The 21,530-nt window shown below is 45.2% G+C and overlaps 1 protein-coding gene across 1 annotated transcript in view; it reads right to left on the bottom strand.

Moving 5' to 3' along the window:
- Positions 1–17,243, bottom strand: part of MTCL3 (MTCL family member 3) — a 48,368-nt gene extending 31,125 nt beyond the window's left edge. Inside the window, exons 1-4 of the mRNA XM_083176771.1 lie at positions 16,458–17,243; positions 15,925–16,149; positions 14,374–14,532; positions 5,436–5,507 (exon numbers count right to left, since the gene is read on the bottom strand). Of these exons, the coding sequence (XP_083032897.1) occupies positions 5,436–5,507; positions 14,374–14,532; positions 15,925–16,149; positions 16,458–17,228 (1,227 nt within the window). The 5' untranslated portion in view covers positions 17,229–17,243. The remainder of the gene's footprint in view (positions 1–5,435; positions 5,508–14,373; positions 14,533–15,924; positions 16,150–16,457) is intronic.
- Between the last annotated feature and the right edge of the window lie 4,287 nt (positions 17,244–21,530).

Below are 21,530 nucleotides of genomic sequence, written 5' to 3'. Positions count from 1 at the left end.
CACTTTATACAAATCGCATACCATTAAATATGCGATTTGTATACTTTTTCATGTGAAAACATCTGGATGTGATGTGCTGCGAAAAGCAGCCATCGCATTTCCAGTGTGTCCAACTTGTTGGCAAAAATCGCACTTTTTTCACATTTTCGCAGCTCATTAAATATGCGAAAATGGAAAAAAATGCGATTTCAGCCGTTTTTGCGAAAAAAATCGCAAAAGTCTATAAATCTCATCCCATAGAATGTCACCCTTAGTGTGGTGCAGTGGCGTAAGTATGGCCATGGGTTCAAATACAGGTTGTGATACTTGCAAAAATGATGTTAGGAAGGGGAGTCAGCCACAGAAGCGATATTGAGGCTTTCAATTAACTGATTCAAACACAGGGGAGGAAATGTGCCCCCTTGAGAGCAGGAGCCCGGTGGCAAATGACTCCATTGCCTCCCAGATTTACACCTCCGGCTTGGTGTGTAAACTGCAGATATGGATCTAGAACTACAGTAGCAATGATATTCATTGAATGCATAAAGGTGTTCTGTTACATACTTAAGATTATACTTTACATTTCATTTTATACACCCAAAAATATCATTGTTATTATTTTACTTTTCCTGAAAAAAAGCACAGTACTTATACTCTGATTGCTAGGTACTAGGATTGTTATCTGCAAAAATACATACAGCAAGCCATATAAAAGGTCCATAAAATAAAATGTAATAAGACCTATTGGGAGTAAGGAGGAAAGATGAACAAGCAGGTATTGTGTGACATGGAACAAACAATGTTGCAATGCAAGGGTGCAAATATATTTATTATTTTGCATGCAGGGTATTTTTGCATTCAGCTCTGGAAGGGTAGGTAATGGTCCAGCACCATGCATGCTTCTTACTGAAGTGGACAGGATGAGGACAAAGCAGGCAAAACCTGCAACAGCAGGAAGGGGACAGGACTAAAATATGGGAAAGATGTCACTTAGATCCACCCCTACCTATGGATCTGCAAATCGCTGGTGTTTCCCCATCAAAGGGGTGGGGCCTGATGACATGACAATCTGGCCCTGCCCACCTAGTAACCTGCTGCATCTTTGCTCCGAGCTTCTCCGGGCATGAAGAGAAAAAAGTCGATAACTATGATCTGAATAGAGTAGCTATTAAAGGTTATACTATAGGTTTCTGAATTAATGTTTTGGACACAGATGGAAGGTTTAGTGAGACAATAAATACTCACATAATATAACTTCAACCAATAAATATTATACATACAGATAGCACTTTTCTATATGGAGAACAGCTGAAAGTATTTTGCAAGTTATATTTCTGCATAACTTAGTACAGTAGAAAACCTCCCTTGCAACATTAATGCTGAGGAATACGTATGCTGTTTACATAAAATACATTAACAACACATGTTAAGTAGGCCTGTCAAAGAAAAGAGGTGGAAAGTTAATGGAGCCTTGTTTAATGATTGGAACAATTCATACCTCCCAACAGTCCCGATTTTATCGGGACAGTCCCGATTGTCAGGGCCTGTCCCGCTGTCCCACCCGCGGGCGGCAGTGTCCCGCGGTGTGGGGGGGCTGTTGGGAGTCCCCCCTGTCAGCTGCTAAGCAGCGGTAAATAAACGCTGTGCGCATGCCTCTGGGTCATGCCCCCATAGCGGCAAAATGGGGGCGTGGCCTCGCGGAAGAGCCGCGGGCATATGCCACGCCCCTGAAAATTTCAACGCGCCTCCGGGGCGCAGCAGCAGCGTCCCGACTGCTTGGATGAAAAAGTTGGGAGGTATGCAATTTGTTGTACATAACTATGGTTCCATGTTGTTTACCCACTTAAACACTAAGGGAATGATTCTGGTTGGTTTGTAAAAGCAAACTCCTTATTTAATGGACAAAACCATGTGCACTGTAGGTGGGGCAGATGAAACGTGCAGAGAGAGGTACATTTGGGTGGGGTGTGTTCTAACTAAAATTGCAGTGTAAAAATAAAGCAGCCAGTATTTACCCTGTACAGAAATAAAATAACTCACCAAAATGTAACTCTCTCCGCACATGTTACATTGGCCCACCTGCAGTGCACATGGTTTTGTCCATTAAAGAAGGAGTTTGCTTTTGCAAACCAAGAGGGAATCACCCCCTAAGGCCAGTTGGGGTAAAAATTGGAGTGGAGAAGCAAAGCATAATGGGCCTTATTCTGATCGGTGCGGCCCGATCAGAATATGCGGCCGCAACCGTGCAGGCGAATCCCCGCCTTCCATACGGATCGCCACCTGCCGTCCATACGCGGATATGTGGCGATCCGCATGAAATTGGACGGGGATACGCCTCCTCCGTCTTGGGAGCTGCCCCTGCATTCGATGGTCGCCGAACATCGAATGCAGGGCCGCACGCTCCACCAGGTCCCGCAACACAAGACCACACGGACACTTGTCCGTGTGAAATCATGTATGGGGGCGGGCAGCTGACATCCGGCGATGTCAGCTGCCCGCCCCGTACCCACGCGTCACGGCCTCATTACCATGCATACGCCCCGCGTTTGCATGGGAACGCCCATGAAACGCGGGGCGTATGCATAGGGTAATGAGGCTAAGTAGCCCCTCACGCCTCTCTACGCCCCCTGTGCGGCGTATAAAGAATCCGTGCGGCGAAATCGCCTGCACATGCGCAGAGTGACCTCTGCACATGCGCAGACGATCAACATCGGCGGTCCGTCCGCATGCGGGAATATCCGCACCGATCAGAATAAGGCCCAATGTTATAATCACATCTGAGTGGCCACATCTTACCTTCCTTCCTAGTGAAGTGTGACAGATAAGAAGATAAACTGGAGAATCAACAGAGAACATCCCTGCCCTGCAGAAATGTGCCCAGTTCCCCCATCAGAGCCTCTACACAAGAGCACCCTAATTTTAAAGAGGGGTGCTCCATCTTTAAAACAATATGCCCATTTAGTAGCTGTTTTCTGGTATTCATTAGACAATGACATCTTATTCTTAGAAAGAGTTAACAAGCCCGAAGATGGGGATTCTAATGTTTACAGCTCCTACATCCTGGCATCAACAACACAGGGTCCCCTCATTTATTGTAGTACAGATCTGACCTTATTCATGCTTGCAGCCATGCCAAACAGACCCACATGTTAAGTCTAATGCCGGGCAGCGTCTGATCACCTGCTCAGACGCTGTCTGGCTTCTTCCATCCCCAGCTGTGCGGCTCTGCACTGCGTAATGTGGTCAGAGGTCAAGCTGTGCAGGCTGCACCGCCTGCCCCAGCTGCCACTCCTTTCTTCTGCACAGCCCGGCTCCCAGCAGCACCACATGCCAACTCGGCTGCACCACCAGGCTTACGGCTGCACTGCCCACCCGGCTCCAGCCCGCACTCACCCATGTAAGTAAGTATGCAAGGTGGCTGTCCGTATTTTTTTATTAGGAAGCCAATGTCCTGAGGTATTGGCTTCCCTAGTCATAATTGAATTCACCTAGGATACACGAGGAGACTGTGCTGAGTAATTTGATACATATATGACATACATCTGTGTGCAACTGAGTCTCTGAATATGTACACAGTGCTATAATGTAGCAGCCGCAGCTTTTTTCCAATACAGGTTCTGTTCTGCTTCATATACAAACACAGTCACACACATTATACAAGTGTCATATATCAAATTAATAAGCCAATCAATACCAGCCGCGTAGCTGAGCTCCACAGTTCCATGCACACCGACTGTTGCCAGAATATCTTAAACCATGAAAAGTATTGTATTGTTTTTTAACCTGAAGTAGTTGGGAAACCTATGACGAATATATCCTGGGTAATTATATAATTTCCTGAGGAGTTTATTAATAGTGTCCATCTCTGAATCTCCCTCGTAGTCTTCATTAAATTACCAATAAATAGCAATATTTAATGGATATCTTACATCTTTATATTTAGAACCTTTAAGTTACAGGTAATAATGTTTATTACATATCTGTTAATTACCAACATGAAATCTTCAAACAAGGCAATTGTCCACAGTCTCCAGGCACAATAGCTGGAAAATTCAATGACTGGATGATAAGAAATCTATGGGTGCTATCCTATTAGCCTGTTGTACTTTTGGCTGATAACAGCGGGTGGACGTGGACTGATGATCATTATTGTGGTATCCAATTAACCACCATTTTTAATTGGGCGAAAATGGACCCTCAATCAAGTGAAAATACATGAGATCAGGAATATTCCCCAATCGCATGTCCCATGACTGCTTATTAGGGACTAGGCCTAGCGTGCTTCAGGCATGCAGACCTAGTACCCGATAACAGCCAGTATCTGGTTGGGATGTCCATCGTTACCATTGCCATTGATGGTTGCCATCGATGGCAATTCTGCAACTGGCCATCAATAGTGCTTAACTATGCAATGGATGACCATTGATACTTTTACAAATCATGGTCATCCACAGGCCAATCAAAACACGTGTAGGGGCTTCGCGGGTATCGGGGGCGGAGCTATGCTCCGTGTCCCGGCACTTTGAAAAAAAAAAAAACATTGTTTTGCTATTCCATCGATGGAGGGAAACCATCTGGTTCTCGACTAAAATACGCGGATCGGCGAGTAATTCGCCGATCCACGTTTTCCCGACCATGATGATTTTTGCGACAATTTGAAAATGGAAAAATAGCAGATTTTCCAGACTGTGGGAAAAATCGGAATGGATTGAATTACCCCCTATGTGTTATTCATAAGAAGTCACAGAGAGGAAGATTTGGGCCCTTATTCTGATCGGTGCGGCCCGATCAGAATATGCGGCCGCAACCGTGCAGGCGAATCCCCGCCTTCCATACGGATTGCCACCTGCCGTCCGTATGCGGATATGTGGCGATCCGCATGAAATTGGACGGGGATACGCCTCCTCCGTCTTGGGAGCAGCCCCTGCATTCGATGGTCGCCGAACATCGAATGCAGGGCCGCACGCTCCACCAGGTCCCGCAACACAAGACCACACGGACACTTGTCCGTGTGAAATCATGTATGGGGGCGAGCAGCTGACATCCGGCGATGTCAGATGCCCGCCCCGTACCCACGCGTCACGGCCTCATTACCATGCATACGCCCCGCGTTTGCATGGGAACGCCCATGAAACGCGGGGCGTATGCATAGGGTAATGAGGCTAAGTAGCCCCTCACGCCCCTCTACGCCCCCTGTGCGGCGTATAAAGAATCCGTGCGGCGAAATCGCCTGCACATGCGCAGAGTGACCTCTGCACATGCGCAGACGATCAACATCGGCGGTCCGTCCGCATGCGGGAATTTCCGCACCGATCAGAATAAGGGCCTTAGTGAAAATAATTTTTCTCACCTCTGCACTTTTATTTTTTAATTCACTTATCAATTCAAATAATGAATATAATACTATCACTAAAATAAACTGAATTCATGAAGTAAGGAGTTAATATGCGACATACCTCTGTTGGTGTCTGTTGAGTCTTTTTTTCTGATTTTAGTGCATCTTTGCTTCCTCTTCTCTTCAATGACAACTAATAAAAAAATAAAAACAGTAACAGGACATCATTAAGGCAGTTAAATTACTTATCTATACTTCTGGGGAGAATACAAACCCATTATCAGTGGCAGTAGACAAGGTAAAATGAGCTAGGGAAAATCAACATTGTATATGAAAGAAGGGCTTATGGGGCCTACACACAGAGCAATTTGGAGGCATTTTCTATGCGATATCTCTAGATATCGCCGTGTAATGCACGGCCCGCATGTCGCTATCACACCGGCAATTAATATCTAGCATGCTGGATATTAATTGCCGCTGCGTTGGCACTGACAGATCGGCCACTGCGTGCTGAGCTATCTTGCTGAGCATACTCAGCTATCTAGCACTGCTCAGAACATCTCCAGGTGTGTAAGTGGCTGAGTCTATCATCAGAAAAGAGATCTAACAAATCCCATGGGGGAGGATGTAAGTCTTGGAGAGAGATAAAGTAGTGATGGATAAACTACCAGACAATCTGTTCCTACCTGCCATGTTACCGGCTGTGTTTAATAAAATGATGTTTAGAGCTAATTCACGTTATCATTCTCCACAACTAAGTGCAACTGCCCCATTATGCTGTATAAAGGTCGACATACAATAGGTCGACCACTAAAGGTCACCAGGGCTTAAGTCAATACATGAAATAGGTGGACATGGCTAAAATCGACAGGGTTGGAAGGCTGACAAAAGCATCAGGTCGACAGTCAAAAGGTCAACGTGATTTTTCACTTTTTTTTGCTGACTTGTACCAACAGGCCCTACCAACCACTTGGACGTGGATGGAGAATGTGATAGTGTTCCGAGTGCAGCGAGGCACCGGTACACTGCCACAGTGTCCATGTCGACTTACAATGAAATACGACCTTCCCATTGTTGACCTAATGCTTGTGTCGAACTTCCAATTCTGTCGACCTATTTCATGTGTCGACATCAGCACTGTCAACCTTTAGTGGTCGACCTTCATACAGTGGACCCTATGACCCATACCCATATATGAAAGGTTAACTTATCCTCGCCACTTTGAGGCAAAGTACTGCCAGTGACCACTAGAGGCCACTCGACGGGCCAAATTACTCCTTTGTGTGCTAAAAGATGTCATATCAGAAAGTGAAAGCAGGGACACCAAATTGATTCAAACTTGCTGGATATAGAGAGAGGAAGCTGGGAAGACAGAGATTGGAGGTAGGAGCAGATAGGGACTAGGGGTGAGTTGGAGAGTTTGTGGGCTAAAAAACTATCACAGCTCAAAGTGAAAGTACATTGCAGAAGCCATTATTTTAACGGGTTTTTAACTAGAGTTATAAATGGTGTGTGTGTGTGTGTGTGTGTGTGTGTGTGTATGTATATATATATAAAAAAATGAAATTAAAAAAAAAAAAAAAAAAAAAAAATTTAAAATTTTTTTTTTCATTATAAAATAAATACAAAATAAATAAGATAAAAACAAATAAATAAGATAAAAACAAAAAAACAAAAACGTAAATAACCATAAAAATTTGTTTCATAAAAAATCCCATATAGTGTTAAAAATTAGTTTGATGTAGAATTATATCTATTGGCTCAAAAGCATGTCATAAATAAACACATAATAAATGCTTCCATCTGCCCTCAGGTCTAGCTTTGCCCAATAGACTCAGCGAGCTTTAAAACAGCATATTTTTTTTCATTCACTTATCCAAATATATTCACTTGCTATGACACCCATAAAAACCAGATGGCGCTAAAGATATATGCGTTCCATCTGCACTTGTTTGCGGTCCAAATGGCGGCCATCTTGCCCCACGATCGTGATTATTCATTGATCCGTTTAAACCCACAATAATATGCGTGAACAGGCTCAGTTTGCGCCTGTTAGCTGCCCGCTGTATTTAACAACCATTACTTTGTTGACTGGGAGCCGCAGCACAGTACCGATATCTCCGGTTACTGTGCGGCTCACCGATGCGTTCCACCGGCGTCACTTCCGGGGTACGCACTTCCGGTTTTTCCGGAAGTACGTGGACGCATCGCGCTGATTCTGTGAATTGGCGCCAAAACCATCCCATTTACCCCAATTAGTCAGGTATAAAAGCTAGTCCTGGACAGCACTTGAATGTAGCTGTTTCCAGGTCCTCCAGGGCTGAGGCATAGGATACTTCATACGCTGATGTACCATCTAAAAGTATGTTACTTTCTTTTTTCTTATGTTATGCACTCTGGATGTTGTTTGCTATGTTTGTACCTTAGCACCATACCTGAGTGATATTTATACTATATATACATTGTGTTATAGGTTCCTTGAGGAAGGTCCGTTTGTGGACCGAAACGTCGGGGCATTGATGGAACTGTACACATTGGATTAAATTTTCTATTGTTGACTTTACAAACCCCAGTGACTTTATTTTGATTATTTTAAGGAGAGTGTTCACTTCCCCCCCTCCAACAAGGGAGGGATCTCTCGATATGTTTGGGGCACATGGCGAACCATGTTAACCCCTTGTGAACACCCCAGAAACTACTACTTTACACAGTGAGAGTGCGGTCTCTTTCGATTCTACATTTGGGATGCGATTGATTATGCTCTAATCATCACCTCTCTTGACCTGTCACCCACCAAGCACCAGACCTAACACCGGGATCTGGTTACATCCACAATCTAGTGTCTGTCCTATACAAGGTGTCCAGACATTAAGTCCACTGATTTACGGCAACATTCTATACCCACCACAACCTTTTGCTATATAATGGCTGCTGGAGGATTGGGTTTTCTGGACGACAATCTTCTGAACCTGGCCGAGACTGGGATAGTCTCACTTACAGATGACGACGCGGACAAAGTCCTTTTCGATCAAATAGATTTCGACATCCTTCCCACCGAGTCACCAATAGATCTTTATGAACGCCTTTTGAAACTTCGGAAGAGAGAGACCGACCTTTCACTCCATGGCCACTTCCTCTCCGAGTACCACAGAAAAAAATATATACCAAGAGGATTCCGGGTACCCAACATCCCCACATTAGGGCGCAACAACCCAACCTTTTGCAGCAGATGGTGCGGGGTACTAAACAAATGTTCCCTTGACCTAATGCTTCTTGTGGTCGAGGAAGTAGGCACAGAATTAAAAAAGGTGAAGAAAACAATTGAAGACTTCGGTGTGGAACACCTAGCTACCATCAAAAGTGACAAATCCTGTAATCTCATTGATAAATTGAGAATACAGGTTGACAACTATAAAAGGGAACTAGTATCCTTTAAAAGGAATAAGCTGGCAGTAGTGACTGCCGACTACCAAAACCACACGGTGTATAGGTGGTTATCTGGCGATACTAACACCAGACGCCCACAACGACCATACCGCGGCAGAAGACAGCCTAGGAACCCTTATAACCTTCAGACTGGTTCGTCGACGTCTGCATCTGACACTGACCAGTCCAGTGCCGCACAAGATTTTTTAGGCGCAGGTTCCGGCCTGAGCACCCAGCCGGTAAAAACCAAACGAGGAAGAGGCACAGGCCTCATCCAAGAAGTAATCGATTTGGGCAAACGCAATCGAAAACAAGTCCAGAATTAGTTTTCAACTTATCCAACAAGACACTAACAACAGAAATGATTTCACTGCTTAGTAAAGGTTTATCTTTTGTCCCTACCCAACCATATGATGCCTTCTCAGCCTCCGTCGACCTTTATAAATTCAGCCGCAAACTCAGATTGCATGAGCAATTTAAGGATTCAGCACCCAGTGAACAATCCACAATTTTTCGCCCTCCATCTATCTATGATCCAGCTTCCACCAATGCAAGCATAAAAACATTCTCCCGCATGATAGAACATGAGATTGCGAGTATACCGAGTAAACCTCGCTTTGACAATTTAACATCTGGTGAAAGGAAGGCACTCACTGAGTTGAAGCAAGATGCCAGCATAGTGGTCCGCCAAGCGGACAAAGGGGGAGCTGTGGTCATCCAAAATTGGAAAGAGTACGACACTAAAATTAAACATCAACTATCTGATGAAGGCACTTATAAACTGCTCAGCAACAATCCCATTCCTGAATACAAACGGCAGGTTGACTCTGTTTTAAAACAAGGACTCGAGTCTAAATGGCTCACCAAAGAACAATTTAATTTTCTTACAGTTCAACACCCGGTTTGTCCTATCATATACACGCTTCCCAAAATACATAAATCTTGTTCAAATCCCCCAGGTAGACCTATAATTTCAGCCCGGCTTTCACTGTTACAACCATTGGCGATTTTTCTTGATCATCAACTTCAGCCTTTAATTACTTCCAGCAGCACCTACATCCGTGATACATCTGATTTCATTGAGAAAATATCCCAAGTGCATATCACCAATACTGTAAAACTGGCCACAATGGACGTATGCTCTTTATATACGGTCATCCCCCACAACGAGGGTCTGTCGGTACTACGGGAAATGCTTGACACAAGAGCACAATTAGAACCACCAACTGAATTTTTGATCCAGCTGGCCCGTCTCATCCTCACGTGTAATCATTTCATGTACAACAACAATTATTATGTGCAAATTTCCGGGACCGCTATGGGCTCTAATTTGGCTCCATCTTACGCTGGACTGTATATGTACAAGTACGAGCGGCTACATATTCTTCCACGATACTCCGAATTAATTACGTTTTACAAACGGTATATAGACGATGTGTTTCTGTGTTGGGATGGCTCTATTGAAAACTTCAACAAAATGGTCTCTGATCTGAATGGCCTGGGATGTCCCATTAAGTTTACTCATGTTATCGATACCCACACCATTAATTTCCTCGATATTAATGTGTCAATATCCAACAACCACATTGAAATTTGCCTGTTTCGTAAACAAACTGACCGGAACACATTATTGGTCACAACAAGTCAACACCCTCCAGCTCTAAAGGAGAACTTACCCATATCGCAGTATATGCGAGTGATCAGAAATAACTCTAATCAGGTGACTATGGAGCGTCAGATTGAAGAAATGACCGTACGATTCACAGAAAGGGGATACTCGACCACGACCCTGCACAGATGTCTGCGTAAGGCTAGGAAAAACATCCTTAAAAGTCACTCCATGACCAACCAAACTACCAAATCCAAAATTGGCAATAGGATGATCTACGTTAACACCTATAACCATGCATCTGATTCCATCCATGACAGTATAAAAAAACATTGGCCTATAATATCGACTGATCCCATGCTAAAACTACAACAACAAAAAGCACCCATGTTGGCATACAAAAAAGGCCCTAACCTGAAGCAGCTATTAATGCGGCCTACCCTTAGCCCTAATGCTGAAATAAAGACCACCTGGCTCCACACTAAAAGACCGGGGTGCTTTAAATGTGCTGGTTGCACCACTTGCAATGGTATGATACAAGGTCCAACATTTCCACACCCACATTCTGGTAAAGCAATCAAAATTCGCTATCGCTTACATTGCCAAATGGAATACGTCATTTATCTCCTCAACTGCCCCTGTGGGCTTGCCTATGTGGGGATGACGACTCGGAAATTCCGAGAAAGGATGGCAAACCATCGCAATTCCATTCGAGCTGCAATAGAATCTGGAAAAGCCGAGCTACCAATTCCCCGGCATTTCTTAGCGGCTGGACATCAGATAGCCTCTCTACGGTGTCGATTAATTGATTGGATACCCCCTCCACCCAGAGGTGGTGACAGAGGACTACTCCTTCGCAAGGCAGAATGTAGATGGATCCATTCATTGGGAACTCTATCTTCAAGGGGGCTTAATGAGAACAACCCCCTGGCCATCTTCCTCAAAGCAACCTGATCAAAAAACTTTTTTTTGATTTATCCCTCTATGTCTTTTTGAATAGTTTTTCTGGTCTGTTTATGTATTGTGTTCCAGTTTTCCCTTTCCTATGACCAAATATGTTTTTGCTTTTATAAGAAAACCTGTGCCTAGAGTAGTTGCACTCCCATTATACCTGCAGTCAGTGCGTTAGTTTCACCGGTTAGGTGTCATTCTGTACCACCTGTTTTTTTATTGAAGTGGACTAATCTATGGATACTTTGTTGATGGAAGCATTGTCCCACATGCACCATCTTTTTCAGATGGTTCCACATGTTATACCAATTAGAAATATCACGAATCTTTAAACATTATATTTTTTTTTAATTAAAAAAAAAAAAAAATTTAAAATTTTTTTTTTTTCATTATAAAATAAATAAAAAATAAATAAGATAAAAACAAATAAATAAGATAAAAAAAAAAAAACGTAAATAACCATAAAAATTTGTTTCATAAAAAATCCCATATAGTGTTAAAAATTAGTTTGATGTAGAATTATATCTATTGGCTCAAAAGCATGTCATAAATAAACACATAATAAATGCTTCCATCTGCCCTCAGGTCTAGCTTTGCCCAATAGACTCAGCGAGCTTTAAAACAGCATATTTTTTTTCATTCACTTATCCAAATATATTCACTTGCTATGACACCCATAAAAACCAGATGGCGCTAAAGATATATGCGTTCCATCTGCACTTGTTTGCGGTCCAAATGGCGGCCATCTTGCCCCACGATCGTGATTATTCATTGATCCGTTTAAACCCACAATAATTTGCGTGAACAGGCTCAGTTTGCGCCTGTTAGCTGCCCGCTGTATTTAACAACCATTACTTTGTTGACTGGGAGCCGCAGCACAGTACCGATATCTCCGGTTACTGTGCGGCTCACCGATGCGTTCCACCGGCGTCACTTCCGGGGTACGCACTTCCGGTTTTTCCGGAAGTACGTGGACGCATCGCGCTGATTCTGTGAATTGGCGCCAAAACCATCCCATTTACCCCAATTAGTCAGGTATAAAAGCTAGTCCTGGACAGCACTTGAATGTAGCTGTTTCCAGGTCCTCCAGGGCTGAGGCATAGGATACTTCATACGCTGATGTACCATCTAAAAGTATGTTACTTTCTTTTTTCTTATGTTATGCACTCTGGATGTTGTTTGCTATGTTTGTACCTTAGCACCATACCTGAGTGATATTTATACTATATATACATTGTGTTATAGGCTCCTTGAGGAAGGTCCGTTTGTGGACCGAAACGTCGGGGCATTGATGGAACTGTACACATTGGATTAAATTTTCTATTGTTGACTTTACAAACCCCAGTGACTTTATTTTGACTATTTTAAGGAGAGTGTTCACTTCCCCCCCTCCAACAAGGGAGGGATCTCTCGATATGTTTGGGGCACATGGCGAACCATGTTAACCCCTTGTGAACACCCCAGAAACTACTACTTTACACAGTGAGAGTGCGGTCTCTTTCGATTCTATATATATATATATATATATATATATATATATTTAGGGCTGGATCACGGCAGCACTCGTCTCAAGCAATAAAGAATGACCAGGAGACTGGATGAGTTCCCCAACGTTTCGAGGTGTTGTGCCTCTTTATCAAGGTGCAGAAAGTCTTTCTGCACCTTGATAAAGAGGCACAACGCCTCGAAACGTTGGGGAACTCATCCAGTCTCCTGGTCATTCTTTATAGCTTGAGACGAGTGCCGCCGTGATCCAGCCCTAAATACCCTGAGCTCCTCTCGGGTTCTCCATACACGGGGGGCACCGCATCATCTGTATTATACAGCCAGCAAACCTGTTGTAGTACCGCCACACCATACTTTTATATATATATATATATATAGAGAAAGAGAGAGAGAGAGAGATTGGGAACTCCTTAAGCATAAATACATGCAAGCTGTAATTAATTAAGGAATGGTCTAAAAGAGATTGTAGGTGGGACTTGTCCTCTATAGCATATATTCCACTTGTCTCTTACTCCATTTGTCTTCCACCTAAATTATGCTTTTTTATATTGTTTTATTTTTGGACATACTTTCCCTTTTAGAAAACTTGGTACAATACTTGTTTCCTAGCACGGCGCCAACGATAGTCAGTCATATGGCATCTTATGTATTGTATCGCATCGCATGCCATATACCCGCATGCGATGCGATTTTAAATTGTATAAGCACCATAATGGGTTTTTTCAATGTTAAATGGCCCCCCTATACGATTTTTTATTGTATAACCCCCTCAATGGGTGCTTACAATGTTAAATGCACCCCCACGCCACCCCCACTATCAACGTGACTCGAAGCGTGGCAAGCGCAGCGAGCCCCCCACTATCCACGTCGGCATGGAGTTGATTTTATATAGTGTGATTTTACATGTATTCCGCGGCCCCTCGCCACGCTTCGGTCTCGGTGGCTCGCCACACTATCTAAAGTCAACTCCACGCCGACGTGGATGGTGGGGGAATAAAAAGGTCGGAGGACGTGTACCGCTGCGCTCACCAAGCTTCGGGTTGGCATTGATAGTGGGGGTGGCGTGGGGGTGCTTTTAACATTGTAAGCACCCATTACGGTGCTTATACAATTTTAAATCATATAACATTGTATATGGCATACAATGCGATGGTATACAATTTAAAATTGTATAACATCGGCTGCCATCGCATAACATCGCATCGTATACCATTGTATGGCTTATGGTATTCGATGCGATGGGCGCCGTGCTAGGAATCAAGTACCGAAAACTTTTAAAGTGCACATATTTGTGATACTACAATTCTACAAATCCCAAAGTCAAATCATTACAGAAAAACAAGCATAGAGGGGCATAAATAAGAAATAAATTGTCACTAAACAGTATATGAACAGCAGCAGCCATGCGGAAAATGGTCCTGCACTTCTCATGACTGTGCAAAACTGATCCATTAGCTGTTCCTGTATGTTGATGGAATATACAGTATAGTAAGAAGTGAAAGCGATGTAGCAGGAATCATGTTCCCTACTGTGTTTGTCCTGAGAGAATGTGCTGCACCATACTGACCTCTTTGAGCTTATCCAGCTCATTCTGCAGAGCCTGCTTGGTTATGTCAACTTCAATGAGCTGCTGACGTAGCTTTTCATTCTCTTCCTCTGTTTTGGTCCGTTTTTCCTCCACATTTTCCAGCTCATGATGCAGTCTCACTGATACATCTTTCGCAACCTAAAGCAACACAGGTATATGTGCAGTGATTATGCAAAAAATATATTCTGTATAATAAGAGCTTGGCTATTTTCTTCATCTATGTTCTCTATATACTAAATAGAAAATATACAGTGGAGTGGTGTCTATACAGATGACAGTCTACCTACAGTAGTCGTAGCATTAATTTCATATTTCTCAGTCTAGCCTTAGAAGTCAGTAGGCTGGGTGGTAATATGGTTGTCCATGTTATCTGACCTAATGCTGATATTGGCATGCATTTGTAGAATAAATCTACTGTACTAGTCTATTACTAAGTAGCAATACAGTATGTCAAATATTGTATATGAATATAAACAATATTACAATACATGACAACTGCATAACAGTAATCATAAAACAAGAAGCATTTAGTACTATATTTTATGAAACAAAGGTATAATATTAAAAATGTATAATGTATTTTGAAAATGGAGCCAGTCATATTTATATTACATTTGATAATCATAACATCATTAGCTAATGGATGAACATTATTGGGTTTAAGCAGATTTCATATGGTAATACTCTAAAACAGTGGTTCTCAAACTCGGTTTTCAGGTCACCCAGTTCATGTTTTCTAGGTCACCAGGCAGGTGCACAGGTGCACTCATTACAGACTGACATATTTTAAAAAATCCACAAGTGGAGCTAATTATTTCACTGATTCTGTGAGACCGGAACACCATGTGGGGTGAGAACCTGTGCACTAAAAAGTTTGAAAATGGGGGTATGGGTGAAAACCGGACCAGGATAAAACCCCCGGACCGCCGGACCGGACATCAAACTCTGCATTTTGGAGCTTGTAGAATCCGGTCCGGGGGGTGTCCTGTCCGGGGGTGTCCTGTCCGGGGGGGCTGCCTGTCACACCTGTCACACCTGTCACCAGGTAGAGGAGGAGGGGTAGAATAAAGCCTCCCTGTATGGTCCGGGCATGTAGCAAAAACCGAACGGTCCGGATCACACGGGGAGACTGTAATCTCCCCTTCCCCATGTCCCTGGTGATAGCTATCACAGGGACCCCCCCGGACAAGACACCCCCCGAACAGGACACCCCCCGGACCGGACCCTATAAGCTCCGGACTGCAGATTTTGATGTCCTGTCCGGCGGTCCGGAGTTTAGTCCGGGTCCGGTTTTTACATAGTCCCTGAAAATGGTTCTAAACCAAATGTAAAAGATTGCTGCATTACTATAATTGAATCCATTAAGACAATTGTCATATTTCTCTATTATATCCTTTGATCGTGTGTATTGTGTACAAGCTGCAGGCTGGCAACAGCAACTGGCAGCCTCCTGCAGACTGGTTGCATGCCCCTGGTAACCCTGATAACGTGCCATGTGTGTGCCATCTGCAATATAATGGTTGGTGTCACCTTTAGGTCTTGCTCCAGGCTGCGCAGAAGCTCGCCATCTATCTCCCCGGTCTGTGCATAGCGGATGCGCTTGCGCTCTGCCTTCCGGAGGCGGTACTGCAGGATCCGGCAGTTCTTGTTGGCCCTCTCCAGCTCGTGGCGCATCTCCTGCAGCTGGCAGGCGTCCTCCTCAAAGAAGGTGTCCCGCATCTCGTCCATCTCCGACCGCATCTCCTCTATCTCATGCTGCTCCCGGCAATGCGACAGCACAGGGGAAGGAGACATGATGATGTTAGAAGCACAATGCAGACACTCCCTGACAGAGGCTATATAGTGCGCTGCTAGCAGGGGGTACATGGTGATAATGGCCTCCCCACAGAGGGCCGGCTGGGGGAATGTGTATATATACGGCATGTAGGGGATGAGTGCAGCCAGCAGGGCGGTGATGCAGCAGCAGCAGCGGGCAGGAGCCGCCGGCCATCACTGTCTCCTGGCTGACACATGACATCACCGCCTGGCGCAGACAATAGCGGCAGCGCCCCCTCCCTCCTCACCTTCAGACTCTCGTTCTCATCCCGCAGCGTCTCCAGCTCCTCCTGCAGCATCGGGCCACTGGCGCCCCCGGTCTCCTCCTCGCCGAGCTGCACCTGCGCTCCCCCCCGGAGCTGCGTGTCTGCTGTGTCTGCCTCTGCCCCGCCGCCGCCTTTAGGGGTACCGCTAGCGCCGGCCGCGGCCAGGCCTTTCTTCAGGTGGAACTGCATAAGCTCCGTCTGCAGGCAGCCCTCCTTCCAGTAGCCGCCACCTCCGTGCTTCTTCGGGCTCTTCCCCACCGCCGCGGCGGCTTGTGACTGCGCCCCATCCCCGCCCCTGGCTGCGGTTTTTCCTTTACCCTTTACGCTCTTTGGGGATCCGTCCCCTGATTGCTCAGGGGTACCCGCCCGTGCCTGCTCCGTTTTTGCCGGGGACAGGTCGGGGGGGTCCCTGCTGCGGTGACCCTCCAGCTCGCCCGGTGACGTCTCCCGGCCGCCGGCCTCCGCCCTGGATGCTGCGATTTCAGCACCACGGCTGCTCGGGACAGCTCCTTGCTGCTGAGGCTGCTGCGAGCCTGCCGTACCGCCGCCGAGCTGGGGAGATGGCCGCCACCTGGCTCCTACCGCCCGCCCCTCCCTGCCCCCCACTCCGGTCACCGATCGGGCTGCGGTGTCCCCTGCTCTGGCTGGTGACGATGCTCTGCCAGGGCTGCTGCTGCTGCTGCCCTCCGGATGCAGGCGAGGCTCAGCTGGAGCAGGAACAGTCGCAGCAGCGCCCCCAGCTGGCCGCCTCATGGTGGTTCTGGGTCTGAGCTTGGTTAACAGAGAGGATGTAAAAATCCATCACAAAAGGTCGTTCTCCACCCAGCGCCTCATAGACAGGGGGAGGGGAGGGGACACTCTTCCGGGGAACTGCGGGGTGCCCGCTACTGCTGCTGGAGGGAATCACGTATATACGACACGGTGACAATGGCTCTAATATGATGGATCATCAAACCAGTTTGATGCCAACTTTTTAACACAGACGGATCATTGACTGCGAATGGCGTGTGATCTATACATATTACACGCTGGTCTTAGTACGGTGTGCATGCCACTGTCAATAAACTAAATTCCCTATGTGATTGTAGCAATGTGTTTGACATAAAATGCAGTAGAATAATTAGCAGCTCACATTATAGTTGAAATCAAACCATTTGTAGTACAGTTCTTCCCTTTTACATTAAATAATTGGGAAACGAATATAGGTGTTGCAGAAATATAGCATTTGCTATATTTCAAAGAACAAAGAAATTTACCAGGTGGGTGGGCAATTAAACCAGCGTGCAGCTATAATCCAATTCACAGAGTAGAAACACCTTCAACTACCCCAAATACGATACAAGTGGAAAAGAAGTGAATAGGAAATAATAGCGCTCAGTGGTAACTATGTATCAAGGTGTTTTAGAATTAAAAAAATATATACAAAACCAGATACAGCTTGTAAGGATTCACAGGTATATTGCATATAGCAGTGGTTCCCAAACTGTGTGCCGTGGCTCCCTGGGGTGCCTCGGGACACATGCAGGGGTGCCCTGGGTTGGTAGTCCAGGACCAACTAAAATTATTAATGGTTAATTATTTATAAGCAAAACCAGTGCTGGTGGCTGCCAATCATAAAATGTGTACAATCAGAAGCAATCCCTGCCCTTTTCCACATAACTGACCCTAAGAATAGCATATAAATCCAATCTAATTAAAATAAATTTGGCCTAGGGGTGCCGCGAAAAAAATTCTTATACTCTAGGGTGCCGTGATTAAAAAAAGATTGGGAACCCCTGGCATATAGTAAATAATCCAGATTATCCAATCTTTTTCCAATGCTCCCCTATAAACAGACAGGGGAGACATAGAAAGCAACATAGTGCAGGTCAATAAAATCAAACAGGTTTTTAATATGTCAAATGCACTTACAATATAGTGACTTTATAAAAAAGCATTAATAATGTGGTCCCAGGCAAAACAGCATGCGAATGATGTTTTAAAGATCCTTCCTCAGTCTGGGTCCCTTGGTCCGGAAACAAAGGGCTCAGTCCAGGATTCACCATCGCCGCACATCTGTCCCAACGGGTCCACACGTCAAGCTAGTAGTAAAATTACGCTTAAACGCATTTTCGGAAATAATCTTTCATCAGAAGCGTGAGATAATTCCACATGAGTGCTTCATCTCTGTGGCAGAGCTCAGTGATCTCCGATTGTGAACTCACTGCTTCCAAATTCTTGCAACTGCATAAGGCTCAAACACAGCACTAGGGATGGATGTTGTGGGTTACCCATTGATAACCACCATCAATGATACCAATGATAGGCAAGCTAGGTAATATTATCACCCGAATGTATCAGGAAGGACCGTATCCCTCCTGTGATCCCTTCTGCCCAGCTCGCGGCCGCTTCCCTCTTTTTACTATGGGGGATGCAAAGCTGCCCAATGGCGGTGACCCATTGTAGCCTATGGGATACAGACCACACTGTCGGAGGGGGTCAGTGATATCCGCACATGCTCAGACCCCTCGGCACCCGGCTGAGCGTGTCACACGGACGGGCTCCTTTCCAAACCCCTGGTCCCTGCATGTGCAAGATCATACATCCCGGCAATAGGATTGCATTTTACAATGCGATCCTGGGTGGAGTATTCTGCCCAGGCGATCCTTAATAAATGGCCCCCATGGTGTGAAACATCTACAAGGGAACCAACTCTACAAATCAGTAGGCTATGGCCAAATGAGAGCCCTGGGGAGGGGGGTGCAGATAAGCTCTGTGTTGCTTGTGCATCATCGATGATTGGAAACCATCTAGTTCTCGATTGATGGCAACAGTATTCAACATTGTTTAAAGACCATCAATGATTAGAAATGGTCAATGGCCATCCATACACAGCACTGATCCCCTGTGACTTCTCTGGGCCCATTGGATACTTTACTTCTTACATCACAAGAACACCATTACTGTTAATTGTACAGTTTTTCTACACACTCTTAGACATATATGAAACTGTATAAAAGGATATCGAATACCTGTCAATACTGTACTGTACCTATTACATTATATACTGCTTGTTTCTGTTACAACACTTGCCCCTTGTACTCTTATGACCAATGCATTCAACTTAAAACTTTAATTGAACATCTTGGGTGGGGTGCACTAAACGAAAATGCGGTAAAACACTGGTTTTTAAGGTTTTTACCTCATTTCCCAATGCACTAATCCCCGCATGTCAGGGTGTCGGTGCAGAGAGTAACACCAGCAAATGCTGGCATTACCCTATAAAAGCCTATGGGCTTCACTCTGCAGTGCAGATTGAGGGATCCATCATGAATCACTCCCAGCATGCCCAGCAGCCTTTGTTATCACTCTGCGCATCCCGGCAATACAACCTGGATAAAAAGAAGGGTTCTACCTGGGTCGGACTGGGGTTGCTATGCAGTGTGAATGGGTAACCTGGGTCAAGCGACCCAGGTCCTGTTCACTTCTATGGAGGAGGCAGCAGCATCACCTCAGTGCTGCCTCCTCTACCGTCCTGGCATTACGCTTCACCGATTCGCCCCTCCCCCACCCCTCCCAGATGATGTAAGCTGGATCTCTGACAGCCATATTTAGTGCAAATGCTGGGACACTTCTGGGACGGACCCGTGTCCTAATTACGGGTGCAACCCAGCATTTGCAATCTGGAATGCAGCAAAAAGGTGGAACTGCTTTGGTACAAAAAACAAAAACAAATACTGAAGACTTCTTTACAGCAACAAAAGAAGAGAGAAAGACAGACAGGCATCCATTCACCTCCTCCCTGGTTTTGCTACTGTCTGCATGGATTCAGTATGAAATCCCGGCGGTCGGGATCCCGGCATTCAAAATCCCGTCGCCGGAATCCCGACCGCCGAAATCCCAACCAGGGGGGGACATGGATGGCCCCCCCTTGCGGCTCGCTGCGGTCGCCACGCAGCGGGCCCAGTGCCTCGCTACGCTCGGGACGCTAATTTATTCTCCCTCCAGGGGTGTCGTGGACACCCACGGAGGGAGAAATTGTCAGGATTTCGGCGGTCGGGATTCCGGCGTCGGGATTCTGAACGCCGAAATCCCGACCGCATGGAATTTAACTGCATCCCGTCTGCACAGTACAGCAGACAGCAACAGAGGCTGTGTGCGCCACCCCACCCAACCTCCATAGTGACTGCAGGACGCTGTGGTCCGGAGGTTGGGCTCCCCAATTGCTGTAAACGGGAACCGGGTCAGATGACCCTGCATATCCGTTTACACTGCCCCTCACCCGGGTCTTCCCGTGTTCCACCCTGGTCAGGACCAGAATAGGATTCGCAGAGAAATGGACCCATGTTTTTTTTCAGCTACACCTTTTACACCAACGCTGACCTGGGTCCACGAGGCAAAAGTCCGGGTGTAAAAGGGCCAAAGTTGTATGCAGAAAAAGCATTACAACAAAAGTTAGTCAGCTTTGAACAGGAGCTGACCGTCAAAAGATATAATATAAAAATAGAAGCGCTGAACATGCACAAACGGATTGATATTTAGAAATTAAATGTATAGTATAAAATATGGTTAATATATCACTGTTAAAACCAAACAACATATGAACATGTTCAGTATATTCTCACTATACTGTATATATTAATATAAACCAAAAGCAGGAAGAATAAGAAAATATAACATTAGTACAACTTTCCTCTTCGGATGTTCACTGGGAGTATCTCGTGTGTCCATTGCCACAAATGGGGCGTGTGAGCATCTCACACGTACGTGCACCTTATTCATGCCAAGGAGTGCCGAGGGCCACTCTGATGAGAGCATGTCCATCTGTAATAGCCATCTGTAATGTGACCCGAAACATTAGCAGCCTGTGATGTTTAAACCAATCATACTTTAGCAATGTGTCTTCAAATTTTTTATGGGTGTATTGCAGGGTGGTGATCCGATTTGTGGGAAAGCCTTACACAGTGCTGGGCAGCCCCTGACAGCCTACCCAAGCTGAGTCAGCCCATTAGGGGTAATATTAATTAACTGTTTGTATTTTGTGTGATAATAAGCAGCTTATTTACTAAACTGAAA

Source organism: Crinia signifera, chromosome 3 (assembly GCF_055691185.1).
Source record: "Crinia signifera chromosome 3, ASM5569118v1, whole genome shotgun sequence".
Lineage (NCBI taxonomy): Eukaryota > Metazoa > Chordata > Amphibia > Anura > Myobatrachidae > Crinia > Crinia signifera.
The sequence above is the reverse complement of the archived record's forward strand: the minus strand, read 5'-3'. Positions and strand labels throughout refer to the sequence as shown.